Source organism: Chiloscyllium punctatum, chromosome 10 (assembly GCF_047496795.1).
Source record: "Chiloscyllium punctatum isolate Juve2018m chromosome 10, sChiPun1.3, whole genome shotgun sequence".
Taxonomy (NCBI): domain Eukaryota; kingdom Metazoa; phylum Chordata; class Chondrichthyes; order Orectolobiformes; family Hemiscylliidae; genus Chiloscyllium; species Chiloscyllium punctatum.
This window is the reverse complement of record NC_092748.1, coordinates 23,818,007-23,845,483: the sequence shown is the minus strand read 5'-3', so window position 1 is coordinate 23,845,483 and position 27,477 is coordinate 23,818,007. Positions and strand designations below refer to the sequence as shown.

The following is a 27,477-nucleotide window of genomic DNA, read 5'->3' as shown; positions in this document are numbered from 1 at the left end:
TCAGCAAAGCCAGGTGAGATCCAAGAGACGTGTGTAAAAGAGAATTACTTGCTCACAGGAGCTCCGGGTGATGATCTTGGAGGTGGATTACGTGGAGATGATTGTTCTAAGTTAACCTTATCCTTGCTGTGTTTCTCTTCATTGCCTTTCAGTACTTCTTTTTCCAGTGAAGACTTTTTCCCAGGACCTAGGAGAATGAATTAAGTCATTATTTCATCAGAACTCAATATGAGGTCTCAGTAGTTTTTACATGCAGTTTTTACAGTCTCATTTCCATCCCACAAACTGGAAGGAACCAATCAACTGGTTAAATTGGAGTAATATCACAGACCTTTAGTCAAATAACCATGCTGATTACAATAAAGCACATGTTACAGAGTGCCTCTATAGAATCATATTGTACAAACGAGGCCTTTGCTGCCTCAAACTCCCTCAAATCTATACTGCCAAACAATTTACACTACCCTATGCTCATCCCATTTTCCCATACCAAGTCAATAGCTCTGATTGTCATGACATTTTAAATGCTCATCCACACACTTCTTAAAAGTTCTGAGGTTTCCCGCCTCAACCACCCCTCCAAGCAGTGCACTGCAGACCCTCACCACCATCTGGATGAAGAGGATTCCTCAAATCCTCTCTAAACCTGCTTTTCACTTTAAAAGTATGCCCCTTTGTCATTTACCCTTAAACGAAAGGGTTCTATCCACTTCCCATGCTCCTCATAATCTTACACATCACTATCAGGTCCCCCCCCACCCCCCCTCAAGTTTCTGTTCCAAAGAAAACAACACAAGTCTATCCAGTCTCTCTTTGTAGCTGAAATGCTACACTTCAGGCAATATCCTGTTGAATGTCCTTGCACCCCTCCCAGTGAAATTGCATCTCTGCCTAAAAACAGGCAATCTATAACAGCTCGATTTCCTACATGCCATACTGGGGCAGAACAACTTTGAAGTTCCTGTTTCAGCCAATCTACCAAGGAAAGAAGTTATTTAACACTGGTACTGGAAGTTACCCAGGAACAAACGTGCTTTGCAATTCTTTCACAGAGGTGAAAATTCAGTAGAAATTCACCCCACAAACGCGAGTGCGTGCGTGCGAGTGCCTATGAGAGTGAGCGTGTAAAGGGGTACAAGTCTGTGAGAGGGTGCATTTGCCTGCGTGAATGTGTGCGCACCTGCGGGAGTGCACACCTACAGACCCGCTCGCTCACAAGCTCACACATACTTTCCCATACTCTCATGCACGCAGACACCCTCTCGCAGACTTATACCTCTTTACACTCTTTCACAGACACTCATACCCCTCCTCCCCCCCAACTTGCATGCACGCACACACACACACACACACACACACACACACACACACACACACACACACACAAACGAGTTTGTGGGGTGAATGTGTACTTGCAGGATTACATTTCATTTTGCTCAAAAACTGCACGAACCCATGTAAGATTCTGTAAATCTGTTTTTTAGTTTAGAATCAGTCAGAACATTGTGTCACAGAGTCTCACATAGGGCACCTCATACCTTCAATGCATTATCTGGGCCAACATGACAGCAATTGTTAAAGTTCACTTGAGAATGTATCTTTAAAAAAGTTCTGCGATTTACATATGAAAGAACTGAAACCAACATGTTCATTCTAACAAACAATCCAGGTCTTTTTCAATAAATAATTTCAATTGCATCACACTGTAAATTTTTGCTATAAATTCTGTGTCTTGCGATCTTATACTCCACAACTACCTGATGAAGGAGCAGCACTTCAAAAGCTAGTGCTTCTAAATAAACCTGTTGGACTATAACCTGGTGTTGTATGATTTTTAACAATCTAAATTGGAGGAAGGCTAATTTGGACAGTAAAAACTTTCAAAAGCTGATTAGGTGTGGATGTTTGCAGGTAAAGCAATCGCTGGAAAATGGGAAGCGTTCAAAAATGAAATGAGAGTGCAGAAACAGTATATTCCTGTTAGAGTGAAAGGAAAGGCTGGTAGGTGAAGGGAATGTTGGATGACTAGAGAAATTGAGGTTTAGGTCAAGAAAAAGAAGGAAGCATATTTCAGGCATAGAGAGTAGAGATTGAAAGAATCCTTAGAATAGTATAAACGCACAACAAGAGGGAAATCAGGCAGGCAAAAAGTGGACATGAGATAGCTTTGGAAAATAGGATTAAGGAGTATTCAAAAGGATTTTATAAATATATTAAGGAAAAAAGGGTAACTAGGGAAAGAATAGGGCCCTTCAAAGATCAACAAGACAGCCTACGAGAAGAAGCACAAGAGATGGGGGAGATAATAAATGAGTATTTTGCATCAGTGCTTACTGTGGAGAAGGACATGGAAGATAGAAAATATGGGGAAATAGACAGTGACATCTTGAAAAATATCCATATTAGAGGTGGTAGTGCTGGATGTCTTAAAACACAGGGTGGATAAATCCCCAGGACCTGATCAGGTTTAATAGAAAGTGTGGTGCTGGAATAGCACAGCAGGCCAAGCAGCATCCGAGGAGCAGAAGAATCGATGAGGAGTGTGGGCCAGGGGATTGAGAGATAAATGGGAGGGGAGGTGGGGTTGGGGGGCGGGGGGGAGGCAGCTGCCTGTTCGTGTACAATACTAAAATCGAACACACTACATTGAAAAGGTGAACTCACTACTTGCAGATACCGACACCTACCAACAGGTGACGATGGACCTGACTCCACAGCTAGAAAACCATATCACAGCAGGCCTGAGGAAACTCCACAAATCAGGCAAAATTACCAAACGGACCTCCAAAAAACGAAACCTGATGGATCCAACACACCCCATTTCTACGGATTACCTCAGGAACACAAACCGGGGAATCCCCCCAGACCCATAGTCTCATTTCCCGACACACCGACATACAGATTAGCAAAAGAACATCACCGTAAACTGAAATAGCTACCAGACTCATGCCACTACATCCACTCCACCTAAGAATTCCTGAAGAAAGATACCAAGATAGAAGAGGATAAAGTCTTGGTCTCCTTCGACATAACAGCCTTATTCACATCAATTAACATCCATCTGGCCAAAGAAACAGTAACATCACTACTAGACAAATCAACGACATTAACACCAGACACCACCAACTCCATCAGCAAGGACAATATCCTCAAACTAGAAAGCCTGTGTCTCACTACCCACTTCATCTTCAACAAGACCTACAAACAAATCAGTGGGACACCCATCAGATCACCAATACCAGGATTCTTGGTAGAAGCAGTTATGCAGAGACTAGAATAACAGCCCTCTCCACGATCCAACCCAAGCTTTGGGTCTGCTGTGTCATCTTTGTCATCATGAAACGGAAAAATTAGAGGAAACCTGCAATATTATTAACAGCATCCTTAGTGGTATAAATTTCACCAAAGAGGAGAAGTCTCCCCTTCCTAGACATCACAGTGGAACGAACAGTCAATGGAGAGCTGCAGACCAGCGTCTAAAGGAAAGCAAAACACACTGACCAGATACTCAACTATGGGAACAATCATCCCAACAACCACAAATGGAGCTGCATCAGAACATTATTTAAACAGGCCACAAAACACTGCAGCACCCAGGAACAATGAGAAGAAGAAAAATACCTATACAGCGTATTCAAAAAGAACGGGTACCCGATAAGCACAGTCTACTGATACTTAAACAACAAACCTAATCAAGAAAACACAACACTCCCAGAGACTCTAGCCACACGACCACACAAAGACATCTCAGATGATGAACAGACTACTCCGACTCCTTGGCATCATGGTAGCCCACAAACCTACCACCACACTGAAACAGCTACTGATGAAGCTAAAGGACCCTGTACCAATCAGCAAAACTGATGTCATATACAAAATACCCTCCAAGGATTGCAACAAACACTACATCAGACAGACAGGGAGGAAACTCGCCACCAGGATATCGAGCACCAACTCGCCACCAAAAGACACAACTGGATATCACTAGTATGCTTACACACAGATGAAGGAGGACACCACTTCGACTGGGACAACACATCCATCCTAGGACAGGCTAAAAAGACATGCATGAGCATTCCTTAGGCCTGGCATTCAACCCAGAACTCAATCAGTAAATACATTGATTTGGACCCCATTCACCATCCTCTGAAAAAAAGAACCGGAAGTGATATCACCCACCTTAACAGACCAAGACACACAAACAGAAAGCAGGACAGAGTACCAGTGCTTCAACAGAAGGTCACTGATGATGTTTCCTAGCATGGTGATGAAATGACATAACAAATGTACCAGCTCAGTTAGCAAACTTTATAACCTGAACCTCAATCTGAGCTACAAATCTTCTCAAAAATGACCTTATAGAAATTTATAAAATTATGAGGGGCATGGATAGGCTAAATAGACAAAGTCTTTTCTTTGGGGTGGGGGTGTCCAGACCTAGACGGCATAGGTTTAGGGTGAGGGGAAAGATTTAAAATGGACCTACGGGGCAACTTTTTCGTGCATAGGGTGCTGCGTGTATGGAATGGGCTGAGAGAGGAGGTGAAGGAGGCTGGGATAATAGCAGCATTGAAAAGTCATCTGGATGGGTATATGAATAGGAAATGTTCAGAGGGATATCGGCCAGGTTGCTGGTAAATGAAACTATATTAATTTAGGATATCTGGTCAGCATGGACAAGTTGGACCAAACGGTCAGTTTCCGTGTTATACATCTATATGATCTTTCACATTCATTGAGGCAATCATTTAGTAAGTTAAAGTCAGAAATTGTTAGTGAATGCACAGATTGTAATATTCTAAAGTACTCTAGATTAAGGAAAAAGGTGCATAGAAGCCCAGCAAGCCTGTCCCACTTAAACATACGTCATGGCCAACTATTGACTTCAGATTCCAAAGCATCCCAGTGCATTCAAAAACTGTAGGCTAGATAGCCTAGCAGGAGAGATTGGGCAAATGTTGGAATGTATGATTATGGAAATACTGAGAAAATGTGTTTTTGTCTGCTGTGAGGGGAAGAACCAAAAAGCCGAATGTTACTTAAATTGAAAGAGAGTAGAATGCTGTGGCACAGAGGGATCTGGACTTCTTTGTGCATGAAACACAAAATGCTAGCATGCAGCCAAAGGAAACAATTAGGAAACTAAATTCATTGTTGGCCCTTATTGCAAGGAGAGTGCCGTATAGAGGTCTTGCTTCAATTATTCAGGGTAATGATTTAAATAAAACATATCTACAGTACTATGAAAAGTTTAGGTCTACTTATTTCAGAAAGGGTATTCTTGTATTGGCAGCAATTCAGATAAGGTTCAGTAGATTGAGTATTACGATGAAGGGGCTAGGTTATGAGGAAAGGTTTACACGAGTTGACCTACACTCATCCCTGCAGGAGTTGATGGGAGTAATCTGCAGGCAAAGGGACGTCTAGCAACTGGGAGGCCTTTAAAAGTGAGATAGCTGGAGTTTAAGGTCTATATGTTCCTGTGAGGATGAAGGACAAGATTGGCAGGAATAGGGAACTCTGGACGACAAGAGATATTGAGGCTTTGACCAGGAAAAAAAAGGAAGCATGGCTCAGATACAGGCAGCTGGGATCAACAGAATCCCTGGAGGTATACAGAGAATGCAGGGGTTTAGTGAAGGAGGAAATCAGGAAGGTGAAAAGGGGTCACAAGATAGCCTTGACTGAGAAGATTAGGGTGAACCCAAAGAGGTACTTTAAGTATTTTAAGGAAAAAGAATAACTTTTGGCTCCTCAAAGACCAAAGTGGACATGTATGTTTAGAACCGCAGGAGTTGGTCGTGGTTCTCAATGAAACTTTCTCCTCTGTGTTTACCGTGCAGAAAGACTTGAAGACTTTGGAAAGTTAATGGTGATATCTTGGGAGAGTCCCTATCACAGTAGAGGCGGCATTGGATGCACTAGAATGTATGAAAGTGGATAAATCTCCTGGCCCTGACCAGATATATCCAAGAAGAGAGGTGGAAATCACAGCAGACCTGGCTGATATTTTTGCATTAACGTTTGCTAGGGGTGAGGTCCTGGAAGTCTGGAGTGAAGCCAATGCTGTGCCATTATTCAAGAAGGGCTGCAAAGTTTAGAAACTATAGACCAGGAAGCTTAATATTTCTGGTGGGTACGTTACTTGAGAATAATTGAACATGCATTTGGAAAGACAGGAGTTGATTAGTAGTCAACATTGCTTTGTGAGTGGGAGATCATGCATCACAAATTTGTTAGGGTTCTTTCATGAGGTGCCCAGGAAGGTTGACAAAGGAGGGCGATAGACATAGTCTGTATGGATTTCAATAAAGCCTTTGATAAATTCCACACAGTCGGCTGCTCTGGAAAGCTTGATTGCACGGAATCCAGGGCGAGCTGGCAAATTGGATATAAAATTGGCTTGATAGTAGAAAGCAGAGGGTATTAGTGGAAGGATGCTGGTCGGACTGGAGGCCGGTGACTAGTGGAGTGCTTCAGGGGTCGGTGCTGGACCCATTACTCTTTGTTATCAATATCAATGATTTGGATGAGAACGCACAAGGCACGATCAGTGTGTTTGCAGATGACACTAACATAGGTTATCAGAAATTGCAATAGCACCTCGATCAGTTGATGAAGTGGGCCGAGAAATGGCAAAGAGAATTTTATATAGATAAGTGTGGGGGTCTATCATTTTCAAAAGCCATTTTTTTCTGAACCCTTCCAACCCTCCGATAGGAAGGAGGCCAGAACTGCATGCAATATTCCAAGTGGCCAAACTAACATCCCGTACAACCACAACGTGACCTCCCAACTCTTATACTCAATACTTTGACGAATAAAGGAAAGCATACCAAAATGCCTTCTTCACTATCCTGTATACCTGAGACTCTAATTTCAGGGAGCTATGAACCTGCACTCCAAGGTCTCTTTGTTCAGCAACACTCCCTAGGACCTTACCATTATGTGTATAAATCCTGCTGATTTGCCTTTCCAAAATGTAGAAGCTCTATTTATCTAAATTAAGCTCCACCTGCCACTTCTCAGCCCATTGGCCCATCTGATCAAGATCCCGCAGTAATCTGAGGTAACCTTCTTCACTGTCCACTACACCTCCAATTTGTCAAAAGTTCATGGGGGATGTTAGACCTCAGAGACAATAGTATCAGAATAAAGAGACTGTTCCTTAAAAGATAGAGAAGAATTTCTTTTGACTGCTGTGAATACTTTAATTTGTCCCACAAACAACTGAGTAAGGTGAATCATAGAATACATTCAAGGCCAATATCAGACAGATTCTTCAACAATAGGAGAGGGAAGGGTTATGGGGTGCAAGCGGAAAAGTGGAGGTTTTGCCAAGATTAAATGAGACAGAACGACAAAGTAGGTTATTTCTGCATCATATTCTTAAGATGTGCCAAATTTAGTTTGCTATTTCAGTGTTGCATAAAATTGATTTCAGTCAGGAAAGGCTGAAAACTGCAAGGATGCAGGGATAAAGAATAAAACAGAAACTGCTCCTGCAACTCACTGTTCTTTTTCCGTTGCCAAAATATTTCAATCTGTTTCTTGTGAAGAGTTTTTCCTTTTCTCTTTGCATTGGACGCAGATGCCTTAAAAAGAAATGTGTTTAGAAATGTAGAAATGTAGAAACATAGAAAATAGCAATAGTGAGTCACTGGACTCTGAGCCTGCTCCACCATTCACTTATGATGATATATCAAACTCTGTGCTCCGTTCCCACTTTCTTCTGATACGCATTGAGGTTTCTTGTAACACCGTCCACATCCACTAGCTCAAATTCAAATACTCAAACTAATAGGAGCTAGGTTGCGGAGCCTGGCCAGTCCTCTGGCAATCAGGATTTCAGAAGTTCTTTTCCCACCTAAAAGCAATATGTGGGTTGCCAACAAAGGGTTAGACAATAGCTTTAATTCCTCCAGAAAGAAAACAGGTGTTAATTCTCACTTTAGACTCTTTTCTTTTGAGCTACATAATTAGGACTTGGACAATGACTCAGTATCTTCTAGCTGGTGAGGGCTTTGGGGACTGCATGGGATGCTTAGAAATTTGATATGAGAAAAACTATGAATTACAATTTTCTTCAGTCTTATATCCTCTTGTACAAATCATGAACCAAAAGGTTTTGCAGCACAGAAAACAGCAATTCAGCCCAATGAGCTCTCGAAAGAGCTGCCCTACTTATTCTTTTACTGTAGCCCTGTGAAGCGTACAGTTTCAAGCATATAGCCAAATGCCTTCTGGAAGTTACTACTGAATTTGGATCCAAAGTTTCAAACCGGTTACAATTCCACATCATCATTATCAATGACTGCATTAAAAAAAATTTACATCCTCCTCTCTAGTTCGTTTTTCCAAATTATGTGCAGAATATGTCTTCTGAACATCAGGTCTCTTACCACTGGAAATATTTTTTCTTTATTGACTTGAATAAAGCTTTTCAAAACTGAAGAAATGCAGTGAAACATATCCCGATACTTTCGTACTCATCTTTACATTAAATGAAGAAATAGCTTGCCTCATTGAGAGGGTTGCACTGTAACAACACATCAACAAGACCGAGGCAGGAGGACGACAAAACCTGATTGGGTTCTAAACAAATTAGCTGAACCTGAAAACCAATAAACTCTGGGGACTTGCAAATTGACATTTAAAAACAGAAAATATTGAGAATACTCAGTAGATTTGGTGGCATGTGGACAGATAACAGTGTTAACACTTCAGGTTGATGACTCTTCATCAGAATTCTACTCCTCTCCAGACATGCCACCTAATCTGTTAAGTATTTCAGATTTTCAACACCTGCAGTAATTTACTTCTGCAAAGGAGAACCTCAATATGTGCTTCCAAAAGTGTTGTCAAATGAAAGGATTTTCATGCAGGGCATTGCACCTGTTCCACTTAAACCAGACTGGAATCACCATTCTGCACATCCTACAATCAAGACTGTGGACAGGACTCGAGCCTATAGGCACAACAGGGTCAGGTAATGGAGAAGTTAGAAAGATAAAAGAGAAGTTGAGGCAATAGAGCACTGTAGTGATTTGAAAAAAGGGTAAGTAGAGTGGAGCATGATGGGACAGCTTGCGCAACAAAAATTGGGCAGCAGTGGACAATGTCCATGGGAAAAAATTGTTAAAAATATTAAATCCCCTTTATCTGAATGTATCTGTAACCAACTAAAAAACAACTGCACAAATATATGCAAATGTGTTTGATCTAACCAGCAAAAGAGAGACATGATTGACCCAGATTAGGATATAAATATTTCAGGGTACACATCAAACTTTAAAAAAAACAGGATGGAACAGGAGGAGTGGCATGATGATAAAGAATGATGTAAAGACAGTTATGAGGAAGAACCTTGGTTCAGAAGATTGTAAATTATAAACATTATGGGTGATAGGATAAAATAAATTACAAGGATCAGAAAACACCAGTGGGGTAAGTTACAAGCTTCAAAAAGTACTTACATCATTAGAATAGCATTAAACAAAAAAAAATTGAGCTTGTAACCAAGGCAATGTAATAATCTTAGGCTATTTAATCTTCATGTAGACTAGATAAACCAAATGAGCAAAACCAGCCTGGCAGATAAATTTGGAAGGATGCTTTCATGATAGCTTATTTATATAGTATATTGTAGGATTAACTATTGACAAAGTTATTTTAGATCTAGAATTGTCCAATGGAGCTGGGTTAGTCATGAATTTCAGAGTTACAGATCCACTAGGATTTAGTAATCGCAATGCAATCAGATTCCATATTAAGTTTGAAAGCAACATACTCAAGTCTGCAAGAATCTCACAGTCAATTACATACGTAGGAGGAGGAAATTAGCTAAGAATTATAAGGAAATATATTAAAATTCAGGCCAACATAAATTAGCAGGAAGCATGGATTTTTTTTAAATTCAAAGGAAAGCAATCAACAAAAATGCATTCCATCAAAATATAATCAGTAAACTAAGGATCATAATTGACTTATGAAGTGCAACTGATAATGCTGGGAACCTGAGAATTAAAACAGCTCTAGAAATGCTAGATTCTCGAATAGTACTAGCTGTCAGTAAATGTAAAACCCTATTCAAGAAAAGACAGGTAGAGAAAGCAGGTAACTGAGGCCAGAGACATCAGAAAAACATTCACTTGGGAAATCAGAATGATCGGTCAGGGCAACAGTTTTACAAAACAAAAATTATGCTTTCAGATTCATTGATGCTTTTTGATGGTATAACCAGTAAATTAGATAAAGAGGAGTTCGTCACATTGTTATTTGGATTTCCATAAGTCTTTCAATAAGGTGCCACATAAAAGGTTAGTGTGCAAGATATGGCCATGAAGTTGGATAGGAGGATGGTGAGATGATGGACTAACTTGTAGGAAGTACAGTAAAGTTAGTGGGCAACACGGTGACAGGTAGATAATGAAGGGAAATCATTAACAGCAAGATTAGAAATAAAGAACTGACACTTGTAAATGGGATGCCCACAGAACAAAAGCACAAAGTTAAAGCGTTTAGCAAGCAATTAAGAATACAGATAGCATGCTAGCCTTTATTGCAAGAGGACTAAAGTACAAGACTAAGGAAGTCTTGCTAATTTTACAGAGCTTGGGCAAAACTGAGATTTTCTAGCATTTTCTCCGGGTAAAACTACATTTGTTTCACAAGGTGAGCCTTTGGTTATCATGTCGAAGAACAATACGCTCATCTTGGACATGGCACTGTGAATTTCACTACTTTGCTTCTGGGGTTGAAAGGGATACCCCATGATGAGCGATTCAGTAAACCTGACATACAATCAATTACATTTTGCAGAACAAGAAGTGCTGTAATTGAAATATACAACGATTCATAGTGTATGACAGGGTAAACACTGAAACGTGTTTCCCTTGGCCAAGGAATCTAGAACAATCACCTGATGAAGGAGCATCACTCCAAAAGCTGATGTGCTTCCAATTAAACCTGTTGGACTATAACCTGGTGTTGTGTGATTTTTAACTTAGAACAGAGGTAGGTAGCCTCAAGAATTAGGGGTTGATCATTTAATACTGTCAGGGAAAAATTCCTTCACATAATGGGTGGAGAATCTTTGAACTCTGATGCTCAAATCATTGAATAATATTTAAGGTTGAGATAAAACAGACATTTAATCTTTCAGAGAATAAAAAGATATAGTGAGTGACAGAGAAGTTTCAGTTGAAGCAGAAGATCAGCCACATCATTGTGAATGGGAGATCAGGCTCAAGGAGTCAAATCGGCTACTCTTGTTCCTAATTCTTATGCACTGAATACAGAAAACATATAAAACAACAAATCCAGAAAGTGATGCAACATGATGGCCTAGCATACACTGTGACCCATTAAACAGACTAGTGTGATCATAAGGCAGCAATTCTTCTTGTATCTCTCACTTGTCAGGTTAATAAAACATTAGCTTGATCAACGTTCTGTGATCAAAATCTGGAACAAGAGGCAAGTCCTTGCAAAAGAAAATTAAGAGCCCACTTGCTACAAAAGAAAATAGGCGTACTATTGAGAGTTGAGAAGGCGGCAATCACTCTCAGGTACTCACGTGATCAGAGAAGTGAACCACTGCCAGTCCCTTACTGGTTTGGCAATATACCCGCTGCACCTTGCCAAACTGCGAGAAGTGTTTCTTAATGATCTCCTTTGTATTCAAATCTACTGGGACATTTTTGCACTGGATCGTGGTGAGGTCTGACAAAGGAACACCGGATTGACTGTCTGTGCTGTCCCTACGACGCAGCCTCCGAGAGCAAAATCTGCTGGCAAAATCTGAGAGTTGAAGGAAAATGACAGAATCAGAATCTAACCAAGAACCTAATCTAGAATATTGCAACACAACCCAGAACTGAAAGCGGACCTTGAAGGAGCTTCAAGATGTGTGCTGCATTTATCATTCAGCTTCCATTGAGATTGTGATGGATTCATATGCCTACAAGGACTCTTCATTTGTTATACCAAATAAAAAAGGTCAGGTCAAGTGATTAAGAAACAGGAACAAGGGAGAAAGAATTTCTAAAAAAAACTTGTGGAAATAGAACAAGTAAGCAAGCTAACAAGAGTGAATAGAAGATAAATGAATGAGCTGGCACAACCAGTATTCTTAAGAGTAAATGACAGTCTAAACATTAATGCATTGAACTCTGCTTTGTGAAAAATAAGGGAGGATTGCTACAATTGATTAGTGTCAGTTCTGAATCCTTTTTAAAAAACGTTTCCCAGCACAGCCAGAATTGCAAGGTAAGCAGACTATCAATCCACAGCACAAACAGTAACTGCAAAACAGATGGTACAATATCCAATTGTTTCAATTACGACAGGAAAATCCTTTTCTCCAGTTGCTGCTAGACTTTTTGGGTTATTTCACACTTTGTTCATTTATTTTCGATCTTTAACAGTCACCGTACTTATCTTTTATCTTAGCACACACCACAAAGGAGGGGTTCAAAAGTAACAAACCAATTGTTGAATATGCTGCTGACAGTCTTGGTCAAGTAACATGAATTGGTTAAGCACTGTAGCACCTGATGGCAGCTGGTGCAGAGAAAACACGCAAATAGAAAAGGATGTTCTCTTTCCTCCAGCATGTGTTAAAATGGAGCAAAGTCAAAATCTTAAAAACCTTCTCAAATGATACTTTATTTACAGCATAAAATGTCCTGAATATTTCTGTACTGCTGGATTGCAGGCACTCCAAAGTGTTAACTGTCAAGTTGCACGTTCATATTCTGCAACAAGCCTGCAGTTCAAAATAGGTCTGTCTGTACAAGATTAATTTAGAATCACATTAGTGACTTGCATTACTCACCCAGAGCGCTATTACTAACAATCTATTGCAACTTCCAGAATGCCTTCATAGAATTCCAAATGTGGAAGTAGGCCATTCAGCTCAAATCCAAACCAACCCTCTGAACAACATCCCACTCAGATCAACCCACCACCCCCCAGCCTATCCCTGTAACCCCTGTATTCCCCATGGCTAATCCACCTAGCCTGCACATCTTTGGGCTGTGGGAGAAAACCAGAGCACCCAGAGGAAACCCACGCAGACACAAGGAGAATGGGCAAACTTGACAAAGACAGTCATCTGAAGGTGGAATCAAACCTGGGTCCCTGGTGCCGTGATGCAGTGGTGCTAACCACTGAGCCATTGTGCAACCCCAGAGTTGTATCAACTGTGCTACTGTATACTATTCCTGCAGTCGCCAGTGCTTTAGGAAGGATATAAATATATTGGAGGTAGTTTAATAAATTGAAACATGGAATGAGTGTGCCCAAGCTGGGCTTGTGTCCACTGGAGTTCAGAAGTGTGAGGGGTGACTTGACTGAAGAGTATGCTAAATTACCCATAGAGTTTAGGGATATGAAGATTAGGTGCATTAGTCATGTGAGATGCAGGGTTACGGGGATGGGATGCTCTTCAGAGGGTTGGTGTGGACTTGTTGGGCTGAATGGCCTGTTTCCACATGGGGATTCTAGTGAAAAAAAAAGGGCCTGAATGGTCTTGACAAGGGTGGATGTGGAAAAGGTATTTCTTCTTGTGGTTCCATCTACTAGCAAAGGACACCTTTACAACATCTTTGGAACGTAGATAAGAAGGTTTCTCTTTGAGAGTTGTGCAGCTTTGTAGCTCTCTGCCTCAGAAGGTAATGGAGACAATATCACAATATATTTAAGGTGGAGTTAGATAACTCATCAGGTCGGGGATGAGAACATGGAATATATTCAATGACAGAGCTGACATGAGGGTTTAAATGGTCTTCATCTTCAAAATACTTATGCTCAGACATAAGAAAAGTCGATACAATTCTTTACGACATGCAGCATTATAATATTAACTATTATGATTTGGGGAGATATCACTTGCATTTAGTTTCAGAATCGCAGTGCTCTGTGTTTCTCTCAGAAAGGTCTTTGGTCTTGCTCAGCTTTTCATACAGAATCATTGTGCATGTAGTGTTTAAATAAACTATAAACCACAACAGTACCCAAGAGGACAAATGCAGCAGAAGTATTGAGTTTGCTTTGCTATTCAATGAGATTTGCAGCTGACCTAATAATCCTGAGCTCAACCATCCTGCTATTTCTATATATCCTTTGATTTCCTTAATGATCATAAATCTATTAACACTTCACACTAGCCGTCCAATCCATTTTCAAAATATTTACACAACAGTGGAAAGAAAACAGAGTTAACGTTTCAAGTCCAGTGATCCTTCTTCAAAAAAGTTCCTCACTGGACAATTCCTAGATCATACCTTCTTGAATCTCCTATACAGGCAAGCAACTTCTCAGCATTGATCATGTCAAGCTCTCTAAGAATTTTGTATGTTTCAATAAGATTGCCTCTCATTCTTGATTCTGATTACAGACCCAACCTACTCAAGACCTCGTCCATACCTGGTATCAGCTTAGTGAACTACCTCCAATGTCAGTTTATCTTTCCTCAGATAAGCAGGCCAAAGCTGTTCAGTATTCCAGGTGTGGGTTGACTCATACTTTGCATAGTTTTGCAAGACTTCCCTATTTTTATACTTTATTCTCTGCGAATGAAAGGCTAACATTTTGCTCCCCTATTATCTAAACTTGACTGCTAATTCCTTCTGATTCATTTGCAAGGACTTGCAAATCCATCTGTTCTGTAGCTTTCTGCAGTCTCTTCTCCATTAAAATGATATAGAAAAAATGAGGATAGTCCAGCACATATGAGGATCACAAAGCTGAATTGTATCTATTTTAATGAAAGGAGCCTGACTGGTAAGGTGGATGAACTCAGAGCTTCGATCAGTATATTAGAATATAATATTGTTGCAATCACTGAGACATGATTGAAGGATGGACAGGACTTATACAGTTAATGGTAGGGCACTGGGGAGTGAGCTAAACAAAGACATGCAGGTGCACAGTTCCTTCAAAGTGGAGTCATGGTATACAGACATACTTGCCTTCATTGGTCAGTGCATTGGGTATAGGAGTTGGGATGTCATGTTGTGGCTATATAGGACATTGGTGAAGTCACATTTAGGATACTGCATTCAGGTCTGGTCTCCCTGCTATAGGAACGATGTTATGAAACGTTAAAGGATTCAGAAAAGATTTACAATGAAATTTCTGGGATTGGAAAGATTGAGCTTCTGGGAGAGCCCGAGTAGGATGGCGCTTTTTTCCCAGGATGTTAGAGGCTGAGGGATGCCCTTATAGAGGGTTATAAAATGTGCATGGATAGGACAAATAGCCAAAGTCTTTTGCCCAGCATAAGGAAGTCCAAAACTACATTTAAGGTGAGATGGGAAAGGTTGCAAATGGACCTGAGGGACAATGTTTTGACACAGAGGGTGGTGCATGTCTGGAATGAGCTGCCAGAGGAAGCTGTGGAGGCAGTTACAATTACAGCGTTTAAAAGGCAACGGATGTGTACATGAATAAGAAGTGAGAATGTGTATAGGGTATAAGCAGGCAGGGAAAGAGTTAAGTTCTGAGTTTTGTGAAACAAGAAGTTCAGTTGAGCATGACTCTGACCAGATAACAAATTACAGTTAATAATGGGGTGCTGGAGGCAAGGGTAATGGGTTAACAAGGTGGAAAAGCAGTCATTATGTACAGCCATTTAACAGCTAACAAGGGAAATTGTAGGAATCCAGTTAACAGTAAAGGACTTGGTCTCTGCTATTGATATTCGTTGATTGTAACGGTCACCCAATTTATATGTTACTTTACCTGGATGCTCCTCCCTGTAAAATGACTTTTACAGTTTGAGAAACCGTTGTTCAAGAGAAGACAGAGAACTCATGCCTCTGTCCAATCGTTCTCTTTCCCTCCAGGGCCCAAAATAAAGATGAAGGAGGTAAGACTGTACCACGTCTCTGAGCATTTTGCTTCGACTGAGGCGGGGAAACAGGACAGCACAAGGGTTTGGAAAGGGTATGGGTTAAATGCTGACAAATAGGACTAGATCAGTTTTGGGACATCTGGTCAGCATGGACAAGTTTGACCGAAGGGTTTATATCTATGCTGTATAACTCTATGATCTTCTTTAATCCTGCGACAAGAATGCATAACTCATTTGCTCACATTATATTTCATCTGCCAAGTTTTTGACCACTCACTTAACCTGTCTGTATTACACTAACATTTTCTCATTAACAAATGTAAAGCTAATTGTCTAAAATTACCTGTGTTTTCTCTCCTTCCCTTTTTGAACAAAGGTATTGCACTGACAGCTTGCCAGTCCCCTGGGACTTTTCTGCATCTAAAAGATTTCTGAAGATTACGATGCTTCTTATTAATATTTCCCCAGCCTCATCTCTTAGGGAGCCAATGTTCAATTTGAAACTTATTTTGCAGCAGTGTTTTGAGCTCCTAAATTCAGCTGATATTGCACTGCATCGCTGTGCTGTAAATGGTCCTGCCCATTTCAGGTTGTGGGGAGCAGAATTAGAAATTTCTGGGATAGAAATTCTTTCATAAGAACAAAGTCCCACTTCATTTTGAATTTTGCTCCAACTGAAGTAGCTCCACTGAAGTTAAGCAGGAAAGATCTTATCATCAAAACAAAATCCATTTGTACAAATGTCTTTATCCCAAAAATGACTCCTCACCCACACAATTCTACTCACCATCTCTGACTCTCTTTCTTGGTTCTTTTCTCAATGGAGCAGGCCACTCCAAAGGGATGCTTGTCTCAGATAACAGCTTTAACTTTTCGATCGTTTCACTTTCTGAAGGTGTGCTGACTCTTTTTGACTCCCTCTTGCTGCCCTTCAACACATCTTGAAGCGTGCGACTGAAGACTCCCGCTGATGGTGTAACTTTCGACAGGCGTTTCCTTGGAGATGGATTGTTTTTGGGTTCTGTGGCTTGTTCTTTAGCAGCACTGTGTTCAAGCTGGTATGGTGACCTGTCTCGCTTGTCTTTCCTTTTCATCCCCTTCCTGGGCGTCAGCTGTCCCTCCTGCCCTTCGTGTTTGGAAGTGAGCCCAAACTTTGCTGGGGTTGCAGTGGTTGCCGTTGCACTGCGTTTCCCCTCATGACAGCCCTGCGACGTTGCATCAGTCCCTCCAAAGCCCGACTTCGGAGTTGCTTTTTCTTCACCAGCCGCTTTCTTGTTGGATGCAGAGTGATCGAGCGAGACGGCCGAGCTCGGTTGAGAAAAGGTGAACGGGGCTGAGCTGTTGCCGGGGCTGGGATGGACGAAACGAAAGCCTCCGGGAGCGGAGCCCATGGCCGCCGGCTGCGCAAAGCTGAAGGCGTTTGGCAAACTGGCAGCGGCAGGCGGCCGAGGCGACCTGTAGAGGCCCGAGGGGGTCGCGCTGCTGGTCGGCTGGGAGAAACTGAAGGAGGGGCCGCCTACGGACTGTGGAGGGGCGAAGAGGGCCATTTCCCTGACGCTCAGAGGCTGCGAGAAGTAAAACGGAGGCCGCCTGTTGGACTTGGTGTCCAGCCCGCCAGCCCGCGGCCTCGGGGCGTTCGGCCTCCCGAACCCTCGGAAGCTGCCCTCGACCTGCCCGAACGCGGAGGCCATCGGGGCGCCGAAGTTTAGAGAAGGCGGGAAGGTGCCGTGGGGTTTAAAACTAAAAGAGGGGCCGAGGATGGCCGGAGCGCGCGGCCCACCCAGCTCCCCCGCCGGCTGGCCCTGAAAGAAGGGGGGAGGGGGCAGCTTGCCCGCGGGATCCATGGCAACGCCCTCGGGTAAATTCAGCTCCTCCAACTGCCCTCGGCTTCGTGTATCAAGCCCGACCGCCGGTTCCCGACCACGAAGCTCAGCGCCGCGCCGCCATTACCGCCCAGTGTAAACATGGTCCGACCCCTCTCCCTTCCCTTCCGGTCACCGTACCCGGAACAAAAAAATGAAAAGGGCCGGTGCAGCCCCTTTTTGCTTCCGTTCCGGTCCGACTTGTCCCGGTTGCCATGGAGACCCCCAGGCCCGGATGGCGTTGGTGATCAGGAACACGCAGAAAGTGGTGCCGCTCCGCCGGGCCCGGCTCGGCCGAGACGTTCGGGCCCTCCGCCACCTCTTGGGCCTCGGACGGTTCGACCTGGGCCTCGTCTGCGTGGACGACCAGCGGATGCGGGCCTTGAACGGGCGGTACCGAGGGCAGGAGGCGGCCACGGACGTGCTGTCCTTCCCTTTCCATGAGGTAAGGGGCACCGGGGCCGTGCGGCTCCTCTCCCTGTCCCGATCCCGGGAACACCCCCACTCCACCCCACAACCAAATCCGAGGAAGGCCAGAGACCCGGGAAGGTTAACTCTCTCCCCCAACCCCGATGACTTTTCTCTATTCTGTCCGAATGGAAAGCTACGTATTTGTCCTCAGGGTGACCTCAGTCTATAATATATCTAACACTGAGTACTGCTTCAAGTGTTTTATTGAATAGAAATTGGTGATGGCGTTTATATTGCAGGTTCAGTAGCGTTTGTGGGGAGAGAAACAGTCAACAATTCAAGTCATCAAGAGAGTTTGTCTAGCATTCTCAGTGTTTGTTTCAGATTTCTAACATTCGCAACTTTTTGCCTTTATTACTCAGCCTGGATTTGCAACCAAGAACATTGTAATATTTATCCCAGTTATTAAGATGCCCAGATAAGTTTAACATTAAATGTATGATTGCTAAGTTTCCTGATGGCACCAAAAATAGAAAATAAAAGGTGTGAACCATCTAAGACATGTGCAAAAGGACCAAGATAGTTAAAGAGAGTTGGCAAAAAATAGCAGATGTAACATATCATGTGAGAAAAGGTGAATTTGTTAACTTTGGTAAGCAAAATAGAAAAGCAGCATCCTATTTAAATGGATAAAGAACGCAGAACTCTGAGCAATCCAGGTGTCCGAGTAGTTTACATGAATTCTAAAACATTAAGTATGCGGTGTGGTAAATGATTAAGAAAGCAAATGGGATGTTGAGATTTATTGCAAGCATAATTAAACATATAAAAGTTGGGACTTGTAATTGGAGTTATAGAAGGCATTGGTGAGACCACATCTGGAATATTATTTGCTTTTGGTTGAGGTAGGCGTGTTAATCTCTCTAGTAAGGAATCCTGCAAGACTGCTGGAAACCAGAATTTAGAGAACCCATAAGTTCATTAAAGGGAATTTAGTTTGCGGTTTGGTTCAATGAAGAAATAGCATTTAGTGAATGCTTTGAAATTTGGCAGACGGGAACAATGTGTCAGCCTCAGCAAGAGACTTTGATGTAAAGACAGCAGTAAATATTCAGTTGGGTTTTGCTGCTGTAAAGAAAAATCTTGCCGAGATTTAACAAAAACTAGTGTGAGTTCTTTCCAACCAACTGTTACTACTGTGTTCAGTAACTGACCTCCACAGTTTAAAAATAAATGTTAGGGTCTATTAAGCCCGCTTTCACTCTGGGATCTGACTTGTCCAATATTAACATCAGCTGGGATCATAACAATACAATTGCATTCATTCTGGGATGGAAGGGTTGTCTTTGAGGAAAGGTTGAACATTCTGGGCCTGTATCTATTGGAGTTTTGAGGAATTAGAGGTGACTTTGTTGAAACATGTAAGATGCTGTGGAGATTTGATAGGTAGATTCTGCAACGGTGTTTGTCTGTGTGGGAGAGATTAGACGTAGGAGACAATTTTAAAATAAGGATCTCCCATTTATATGATTTATTTATAGTTACATGAGTTTTGTAACAAAATACAATGAAAAATGTTGTATTGTGTCACCACTAAGACCGATGGGGAGAATGGTTTTCTCTGAGCATTATGAGTCTGAAGTTATCTTTCCAAAAGAGCAGTGGAATCAGAATCATTGAATATTTTTAAGACCGAGACAGATTCCAGACTGAAGAGTGAGTCAAAAGGTCAATTAATTAAAAACTCCCCACATCATTTCTGTTTACTAGCTGATCAAGCTGGTGAGATAAACCACAAGATTTCGTACTGTTTAGCTCATTGTTTGGTCTACTTTTAATTTAGTTTCATTATTGTCGAAAAAAGTTGACCAATGGTGTAAATTAGGCAATTTCAATAAAATGGCACAAGAAGCTTTTGCACAGTTTCAAATTAATTTAATATAATTTGAACTGAGAGGTAGATTACCGCATTGAGAACTTGAAGTGGGAAGTTAATCACCTGTGATCTCCACCCATCCAGGCAAATGGAGAGTACTCCATTTAAACTGCTGATTTGTGCCTTGGGAAGGTGGTGTAAAGGTATTGGGAGCCAAGAGGCAATTTACTTGCTGCAGAATACCTGGCCTATACATTGCCCTATGGCTTTTGTGTTAGTGTAGTGTAGTGGTTTCTGGTCAATAGTGACCCCAGGATGTTGATGGTTGGGATTCAATGATAGTAATACAGTTTCTTGTTGGAGGTGGTCTATACCTGAAACTTGTATGGCATTACTTTCCATGACCAAACCAAAGTCTGCTTGTTGCCTTGGTTTTGCTACACATGGACCTAGATTGCTTTATAAGCAGATAGATAAGTCATTCTATCTTTTTTTCAGGATCTGAGAGCGGGGGATATTCCCAAACCCCTACACCATGATGATTATAACTTGGGAGACATCTTTCTCGGAGTGGAATATATCTACAGAGAAAGCCAAGCACACAGACAAGACTTCTACAATGTACTAACGGTATGTATTTATGAATGACTTCCAGTTGTCCTCAATCTAAAGAAATTCCATGGGGAAATTTACCTTTGCTTAGAAAAGTTCTGTAAACTAATTCAATTTAAGAATGTAATGGGAGTGACACTGAGCCAGTTTGTGGATCTTAGTGATTTTTTAAAAGTGATTTTGTGAATGAGTATAGGAGTAAAGTTAATCTTTGCCGAAAGTACAAAATGGATGACAACATTGGTAGATCATGTTATGTCACGCCAGGTTTGGAGGGATATGGGCCAGGAGCAGGCAGGTGGGAATAGTTTAGTTTGGGATTATGTTCAACCTGGACTGATTGGACCTGTGTCCATGCTGTTCATGAAGAATTTGGAACTTCTATTGTCATTCATTTGTGCGAAAAATGCCTGCTACATTTCACATCCTGCAGTGATGCATAACCTGAGACAATGTAAGCTTTCCCCCCTAAAGAGACCACAGTTTAATGGGATCACTTCCCAACATGTTTCATATCTGAAATAAATGCAAGTATTGTGGAAGCTGGAAATCTGAAATAAAACAACGTGATGGAGAAACTTTGAAGTGTTCTTCAGAATTGAAGGAAGGAGACATGCCAAACTTAAAATTACACTCTTGTTTCTCTCTCCATAGCTGCTACCAAGCTGATGTTTCATGAGCTGTTTGTTTTATGTGTCAAAGTTTTACTGACCTCAACAGTTGGTCTCATCATCACTTGGCTAAGAAGAGCTCTGCCAGAGTTCTTCTTCCACTTCACAATGCAGTAACCTTATTTAGAAAATATTTCTGCTGCTAGTAAGTAACCAAAGTCAATGTGCTGTCCTGTTCAAGCACACAGTCAAGGTAGCTCACACACATGAACAATTGCCACCTTAGCTGAGTCCCCCAAGAATTTACTAATGAAACCTCTACTCGAAGTGGCAATTTGTAATTAGAAGGAAATAGTGCTATTTCTGCAGTTAAATAAATTGCCTGCTGTTTTGCTTAGAAATACATGATTGCATTACTGCAATACACTATTGAACCATTAAAATTGTTGTTAGCATTTATATGCCGTGCAAGTAAATCATTCTATTGTATTATTCTATTCTAAGCCCTTTAATATTTTTCCTTGATCCACCTGTCCAATATAATCATGTCGTGGCATGGTTTCTGCATAACAATTAACCTTGGAAGCAAATTCCATAGAGTTGTAAAGCTATGTTAAATGATTTCCCCTGCTCTCTACTTTGAATTTATTTACTCTGTTACATCCTTTTAAATTTTAAACACTCCTATTTCATTCCCTCATAATTTGCATTGTTTTAGAGAAAGAAAACTACCTTTTGACGGAGGCAGATTCAATCTTGGTTTTCAAACAGGATTATCTGAAGAGGCAACAGAAGTAAGATTACAGGGAAAAGGCAGCACAGATACACACTAAATGGCCTCCTGTGCTACAATCATTAATAATTCTTTGTATGTCTATTCCTCTGGAACACATCTGGTTGAATTTCCATTAATCCCCATTAATATTATTGTTGTCATGTAGATTATAAAACTACACAGTACTGTAACTGGTATTATTCAAGTTTTATAAACAGCTAGCAATATCTCTTGGTTTTAATAGTCTGAAGCTTTTATGGTATAACCTAGAATTCTTTTTCAGTATCTTTGCTTATGATCTTATTGACCTAAGGTCATACGTTTAATGATCTGAGACATTAGACCATTCTTCTCAACTCCAATGAGTAGAGTCTCAACCTTTCTCCCTAAGACAAGTCTCATCACCCAACCCCAACCCCACCTCATCCTAGAAATCAGCCTGAAGCCCAGAGTCAAAGTTATACACAGAACCCCAGTCTCAGTCATGCTCTGCACAGCTGAAGCAAGACTTGCAATCAAAGACTATCAATCCATTTTTGTTCCTAGTTATTAATTGCGCATGCCAACCTTTTGTGATTTTTCTTGTTGTGGTTCTGTTCACCGAGCTGAGAATTTGTCTTGCAAACATTTCATCCCTTGTCTAGGTGACATCCTCAGTGCTTGGGAGCCTCCTGTGAAGCGCTTCTGTGCTGTTTCCTCCGGCATTTATAGTGGCCTGTCTCTGCCGCTTCCGGTTGTCAGTTCGACATTGTCATTTCTCTTTAAATACTCTGTCTCTTTATAAGTCTCTGTCTCTTTAATAAATTATGCTTTTCTATGATAGTCATATCGCACAGAAATAGATCCTTATTTCCAACTTAACCATGCCAACCAAGTTTGCCAAACCAAACCAGTCCCATTTGCCTGCATTTAGCCCATATTCCTCTAAACTTTTCCTATTCAAGTATCTGTCTAAATGTCTTTTAAATATTGTATTTGTGCCTGCATCTACCACTTCCTCTGGCAATTCATTCACGTATGAACTACCTTCTGTGTGGAAAATGTTGTCCCTCAGGTCTCCTTTTAATCTTTCTCCTCACCTTAAAATTATGCCCTCTAGTTTTGAACTCCCCAACCCTAGGAAAAAGACCCTTGCTATTCACATTATCCATGTCCCACATGAGTTTATAAACCACTATAAGGTCACCCCTCAACCTCCTATGTTCCAGAGGAAAAGGCCCCAGCTCATCAAGCGTCTCTTATAACTCAAACCCTTCAGTCCTGGTAACATCCTTGTAAATCTTTACTGAACTCTGTCCAATTTAATAATATCTTTCCAATATGAGGGTGACCAGAACTATAAATGATACTCCAAAAGTGGCCCTACCAATGTCCTGTACAACTGCAACATGACACCCTAACTCCTGTACTCAAAGATCTGAGAAAGCAAGTGTGCCAAATGCCGTCTTGGCCACTCTCTCTATCTATAATGCAGCTTTAAATGAATTATGTACTTGAACCCCAAGGTCTTTCTGTTCAACAACACTCCCCCAGGGCCCTACCATTAACTAAGTTCTGCCCTTGTTCGTCTTAACAAAATGCAACACCTCGAGTTTACTAAACTTATCTACCGCATCTTGGCCCATTGGCCGAAATCATCGATATGCCTTTGTACTCTTAGATAACTTTCCTCACTGTCGACTATGCTACAAATTTTGGTGTCATTCACAAACTTACAAACTGTACCTCCTATATTCTCATCCAAATCATTTACATAAATGACAAATAACAGCAGACCCGGCATTGATCCCTGTGGAGCACCGCTGGTCAAAGGTCTCCAGTCCGAAAAACAATCTTCCACCGACACACTCCCTGAATCCCATGTGATCCAACTTGACTAACCATCTTCCTGCCAAACCACAAAACCTTAAATTTTGCCACTAGTTTAATCTATTTATATCCATTTGGACATCCTTTGTATCATTCTTTGAACTTACTTACCTGTCTTTGTATCATCAGCACATTTGCCTGCAACATAGTCTGTCTAATATCCAAGTCAATAATATTTCTGCAGCACTCCACTGATCAGTTTGCCGGTCTGAAAAGGATCCATTTATCCTGACACTGGTACATGTTAGTTTGCCAATCTCTGAACGTCCTCTTTAGGAGCTGGTTGGAGAAGCCTTTGAAACATTTTCAGGGTATTGCTACCTTAGGAAGATGATGTCTTGCGTTACAGATTTAAATCTAACTGATTGACCAATGTCCTGTGTGACAGGATGATTCAATGGAGTGACACTCATCCTTGATTATCTTCTATTAATTATACCTTTATGCAGGTGACTGCATTACATGGAATTTGCCATCTACTAGGCTATAGACATAGCACAGAAGCTGAATGGAAACAGGTATGATCTCATTTTTCTTTATGCTGTGAACTTCCAGTTAATTCACACGCAGCTTCATAAAAGTAAATTGGAGAAGCACCTGAAGAGAAAATAAATTTCAGGTCAACCGGGAGAGTTGAGTAAAATAAGTAATGTGACCAAAGGACCGTAGGGCTGCTCTCTGAGAGAGATCACTGGTGCTAGTTTAATCTGAGGGTCACCACACCACAGAGGAGTTGAGGAGCCACCCTATGGTAACTTCAGCAGGTGTGGGAATTGAACCCATGCTGTTGGCATTATTGTACATTGCAAACCAGCCGTACAACCAACCTAGTTAACTGATTCCCAATCCGCAGAGAACTAACACTAACATGATGGGCTAAAGGGACTCCTTCCATGATGTAATTAGTATGTATCTCTAATTGTGGTCTCATCCAGCGTCTTTGAACCATAAACTTGAATAGCACGGAACAAAAGCTCTGACATCACTGCAAATCTAGCTAACACCAATCGTTTGGTGAAGAAGCCTTTTTAACATTTAAAATTGGATTAAATTACAGAGGGAAACATTGCAGAGCTTATCTTTTCGCAGGGCAAGATCCAGTGTCTCAACTTTTCAAAAATGTATAGAGTCATAGAGATATACAGCACTGAAACAGACCCTTTGGTCCAACCCGTCCATGCCAACCAGATATCCCAACCCAATCTAGTCCCACTGGCCAGCATCTGGCCCATGTCCCTCCAAACCCTTCCTATTCATATACCCATCCAAATGCCTTTTAAATGTTGCAATTGTACCAGCCTCCACCACTTCCTCTGGCAGCTCATTCCATATCCGTACCACCCTCTGTGTGAAAAAGTTGTCCCTTAGGTCTCTTTTATAACCTTCCCCTCTCACCCTAAACCTATGCCCTCTAGTTCTGGACTCCCCGACCCCAGGGAAAAGACTTTGCCTATTTACCCTGTCCATGCCCCTCATAATTTTGTAGATCTCATGCCCTGTAACTATAAATTGTTAATCTTAATCATGTAATTAACATAAGATAGAGAAGGAATAGGTCAGTTGCTTCATCAATCTTGTTCCACCATTGTAAAATCATGGCTAATCTGATTTTGGCCTGAACTCCACTTTCCTGCCTATCCACATAAAGGGGAGAAAGTGAGGACTGCAGATACTGGAGATCAGAGTCAGAGTGAGCTGCTGGAAAAACACAGCTGGTCAGGAATCATCCGAGGAGCAGGAGAATCAACGTTTCAAGCATCAGCCCTTCAGCAGGAGAATCGGCGTTTCGAGCATCAGCCCTTCCAGCAGGAGAGTCAATTCTCCTGTTCATTGATGCTGTGCTTATCCACTTAATACTCCACTCTCTTGTTGATCAATCCACAGCTCTGAGGGAATAAATTCCTCCTTATCTTAAGTGGAAGACCACTTATTTTTAAACTGTACTCTCTTGTTCTAACTTTCCCCTTGAGAGAAAACATCCTCCCAACAACCCCCTCAGAATCCTGTGTTTCCATGAGCCCATCTCTCATTCTTCAACTCCAATAAGTACAGGCTCAGTCTTTCCTCACAGGACCACCCTCCATCCCAGTAATCATGCTGGTAAATCTTCTCAACTGTTTCCAAAGCAAGTATATCACTCCTGAATTTCAGAAACAAAAACTATCCACTGTAATCTAAGTAATGCCCTGTACACCTTTAGCAAGAATTCCCTACTTTGAAACTGCACCCCCTTGTAATGAAGACTGTCACTCTATTTGTGCTCAGGAGTTTGACAGATTTCAAGTTGGTAATAGGTGAAAGGGTTAGAACATAGAACATAGAAGAATACAGCGCAGTACAGGCCCTTCGGCCCTTGATGTTGCGCCGATCAAAGCCCACCTAACCTACACTAACCCACTATCCTCCATATACCTATCCAATGCCTGCTTAAATACCCATAAAGAGGGAGAGTCCACCACTGCTACTGGCAGGGTATTCCATGAACTTACGACTCGCTGAGTGAAGAACCTACCCCTAACATCAGTCCTATATCTACCCCCCCTTAATTTAAAGCTATGCCCCCTTGTAATAGCTGACTCCATACGTGGAAAAAGGTTCTCACTGTCAACCCTATCTAACCCCCTAATCATCTTGTACACCTCTATCAAGTCACCCCTAAACCTTCTTTTCTCCAATGAAAGCAACCCCAAGTGCCTCAGCCTTTCCTCATAGGATCTTCCTACCATACCAGGCAACATCCTGGTAAACTTCCTCTGCACCCGTTCCAGTGCCTCCACATCCTTCCTATAGTATGGCGACCAAAACTGCACACAATATTCCAGATGCGGTTATGGAGACAAGGCAAGAAAATGGGGTTGAGGCCAAGATGAGATCAGCCATGATTGTATTAAATGGCAGAGCAGGCTGGAAGGGTTGAATTGCCTACTCCTGTTCCTAGTTCTTATGTTTCGCTCAGGTACTGTACAGCCTTCAGGACTCAACATTGAGCAGCTGAGTTTCTCTGACAGTTTCTCTGTTTGTAGTTCACCAGATCATGTGTTATGATTTGGAGTCAAGGACCTGAATGTACAAATCTATATGTAAATTGTTTTCCAACCATCTACAATGTTTTATCATATTTTAGAATTGTTCTTTTACATCTATACATAATGTTTGACCTTGCAACACTAAAGCTGCAGCTTGGATTTGTGCATTCAAGACCTTGAATTCACAACCGTCTGACTGTGAGGTGAGAGTGCTATTAAATGAGCCAAATTTACAGGCAAATAAATTTTTAAAATCTCTTCTAAAGTCACTTATCTAAAGCAAACATGTTAATAAAAGATTGTGCCATGTTTTGTTCCTGTACAACTTTGTTTCTTCCTCAGATGTTGCAAAAAGAGTCCAATACCCTCCAACTGTTTAATCGTTTCACTGGAGCCAGATTGCAGCCACTAATGTTGAACACCACCTGAATGCAGATGTGGCTGAGAGCCGCTTGGAATCATTTTGTTCAATTTTTCTATTGTGAATTATGGTGTAGCACAGATTCTACCAGCAGAATAAAGGTGATGCTCCACAGGACGACGAAGATTAGTATCAATAAATCATTTTCAGAATCA

At 41.5% G+C, this 27,477-nt stretch overlaps 2 protein-coding genes across 4 annotated transcripts in view; one reads left to right on the top strand and one right to left on the bottom strand.

The window, feature by feature from the left end:
- The window catches only part of mcm3ap (minichromosome maintenance complex component 3 associated protein), a 76,977-nt gene extending 59,130 nt beyond the window's left edge, over positions 1–17,847 (bottom strand). The window contains exons 1-4 of one of the 2 annotated variants that reach the window (XM_072578703.1): positions 16,647–17,847; positions 11,579–11,802; positions 7,514–7,595; positions 49–187 (exon numbers count right to left, since the gene is read on the bottom strand). In XM_072578703.1, the coding sequence (XP_072434804.1) occupies positions 49–187; positions 7,514–7,595; positions 11,579–11,802; positions 16,647–17,703 (1,502 nt within the window). In that variant the 5' untranslated portion in view covers positions 17,704–17,847. The remainder of the gene's footprint in view (positions 1–48; positions 188–7,513; positions 7,596–11,578; positions 11,803–16,646) is intronic. The other variant, XM_072578704.1, reaches the window with a different exon arrangement.
- Positions 17,848–17,931: 84 nt separating this feature from the next.
- LOC140481950 (endoribonuclease YbeY-like) lies at positions 17,932–27,477 on the top strand. Of its 2 annotated transcripts, none has more exons than XM_072578708.1 (4): positions 17,932–18,166; positions 20,507–20,638; positions 24,325–24,393; positions 25,524–26,307. In XM_072578708.1, the coding sequence occupies exons 1-4, from the start codon at positions 17,957–17,959 to the stop codon at positions 25,533–25,535; spliced, it is 423 nt and encodes a 140-aa protein (XP_072434809.1). In that variant the 5' UTR covers positions 17,932–17,956; the 3' UTR covers positions 25,536–26,307. The 2 variants fall into 2 exon arrangements, with proteins under 2 accessions (XP_072434809.1, XP_072434808.1); XM_072578707.1 differs by lacking the exon at positions 25,524–26,307 and adding an exon at positions 27,244–27,477 and having other exon boundaries at positions 17,936–18,166.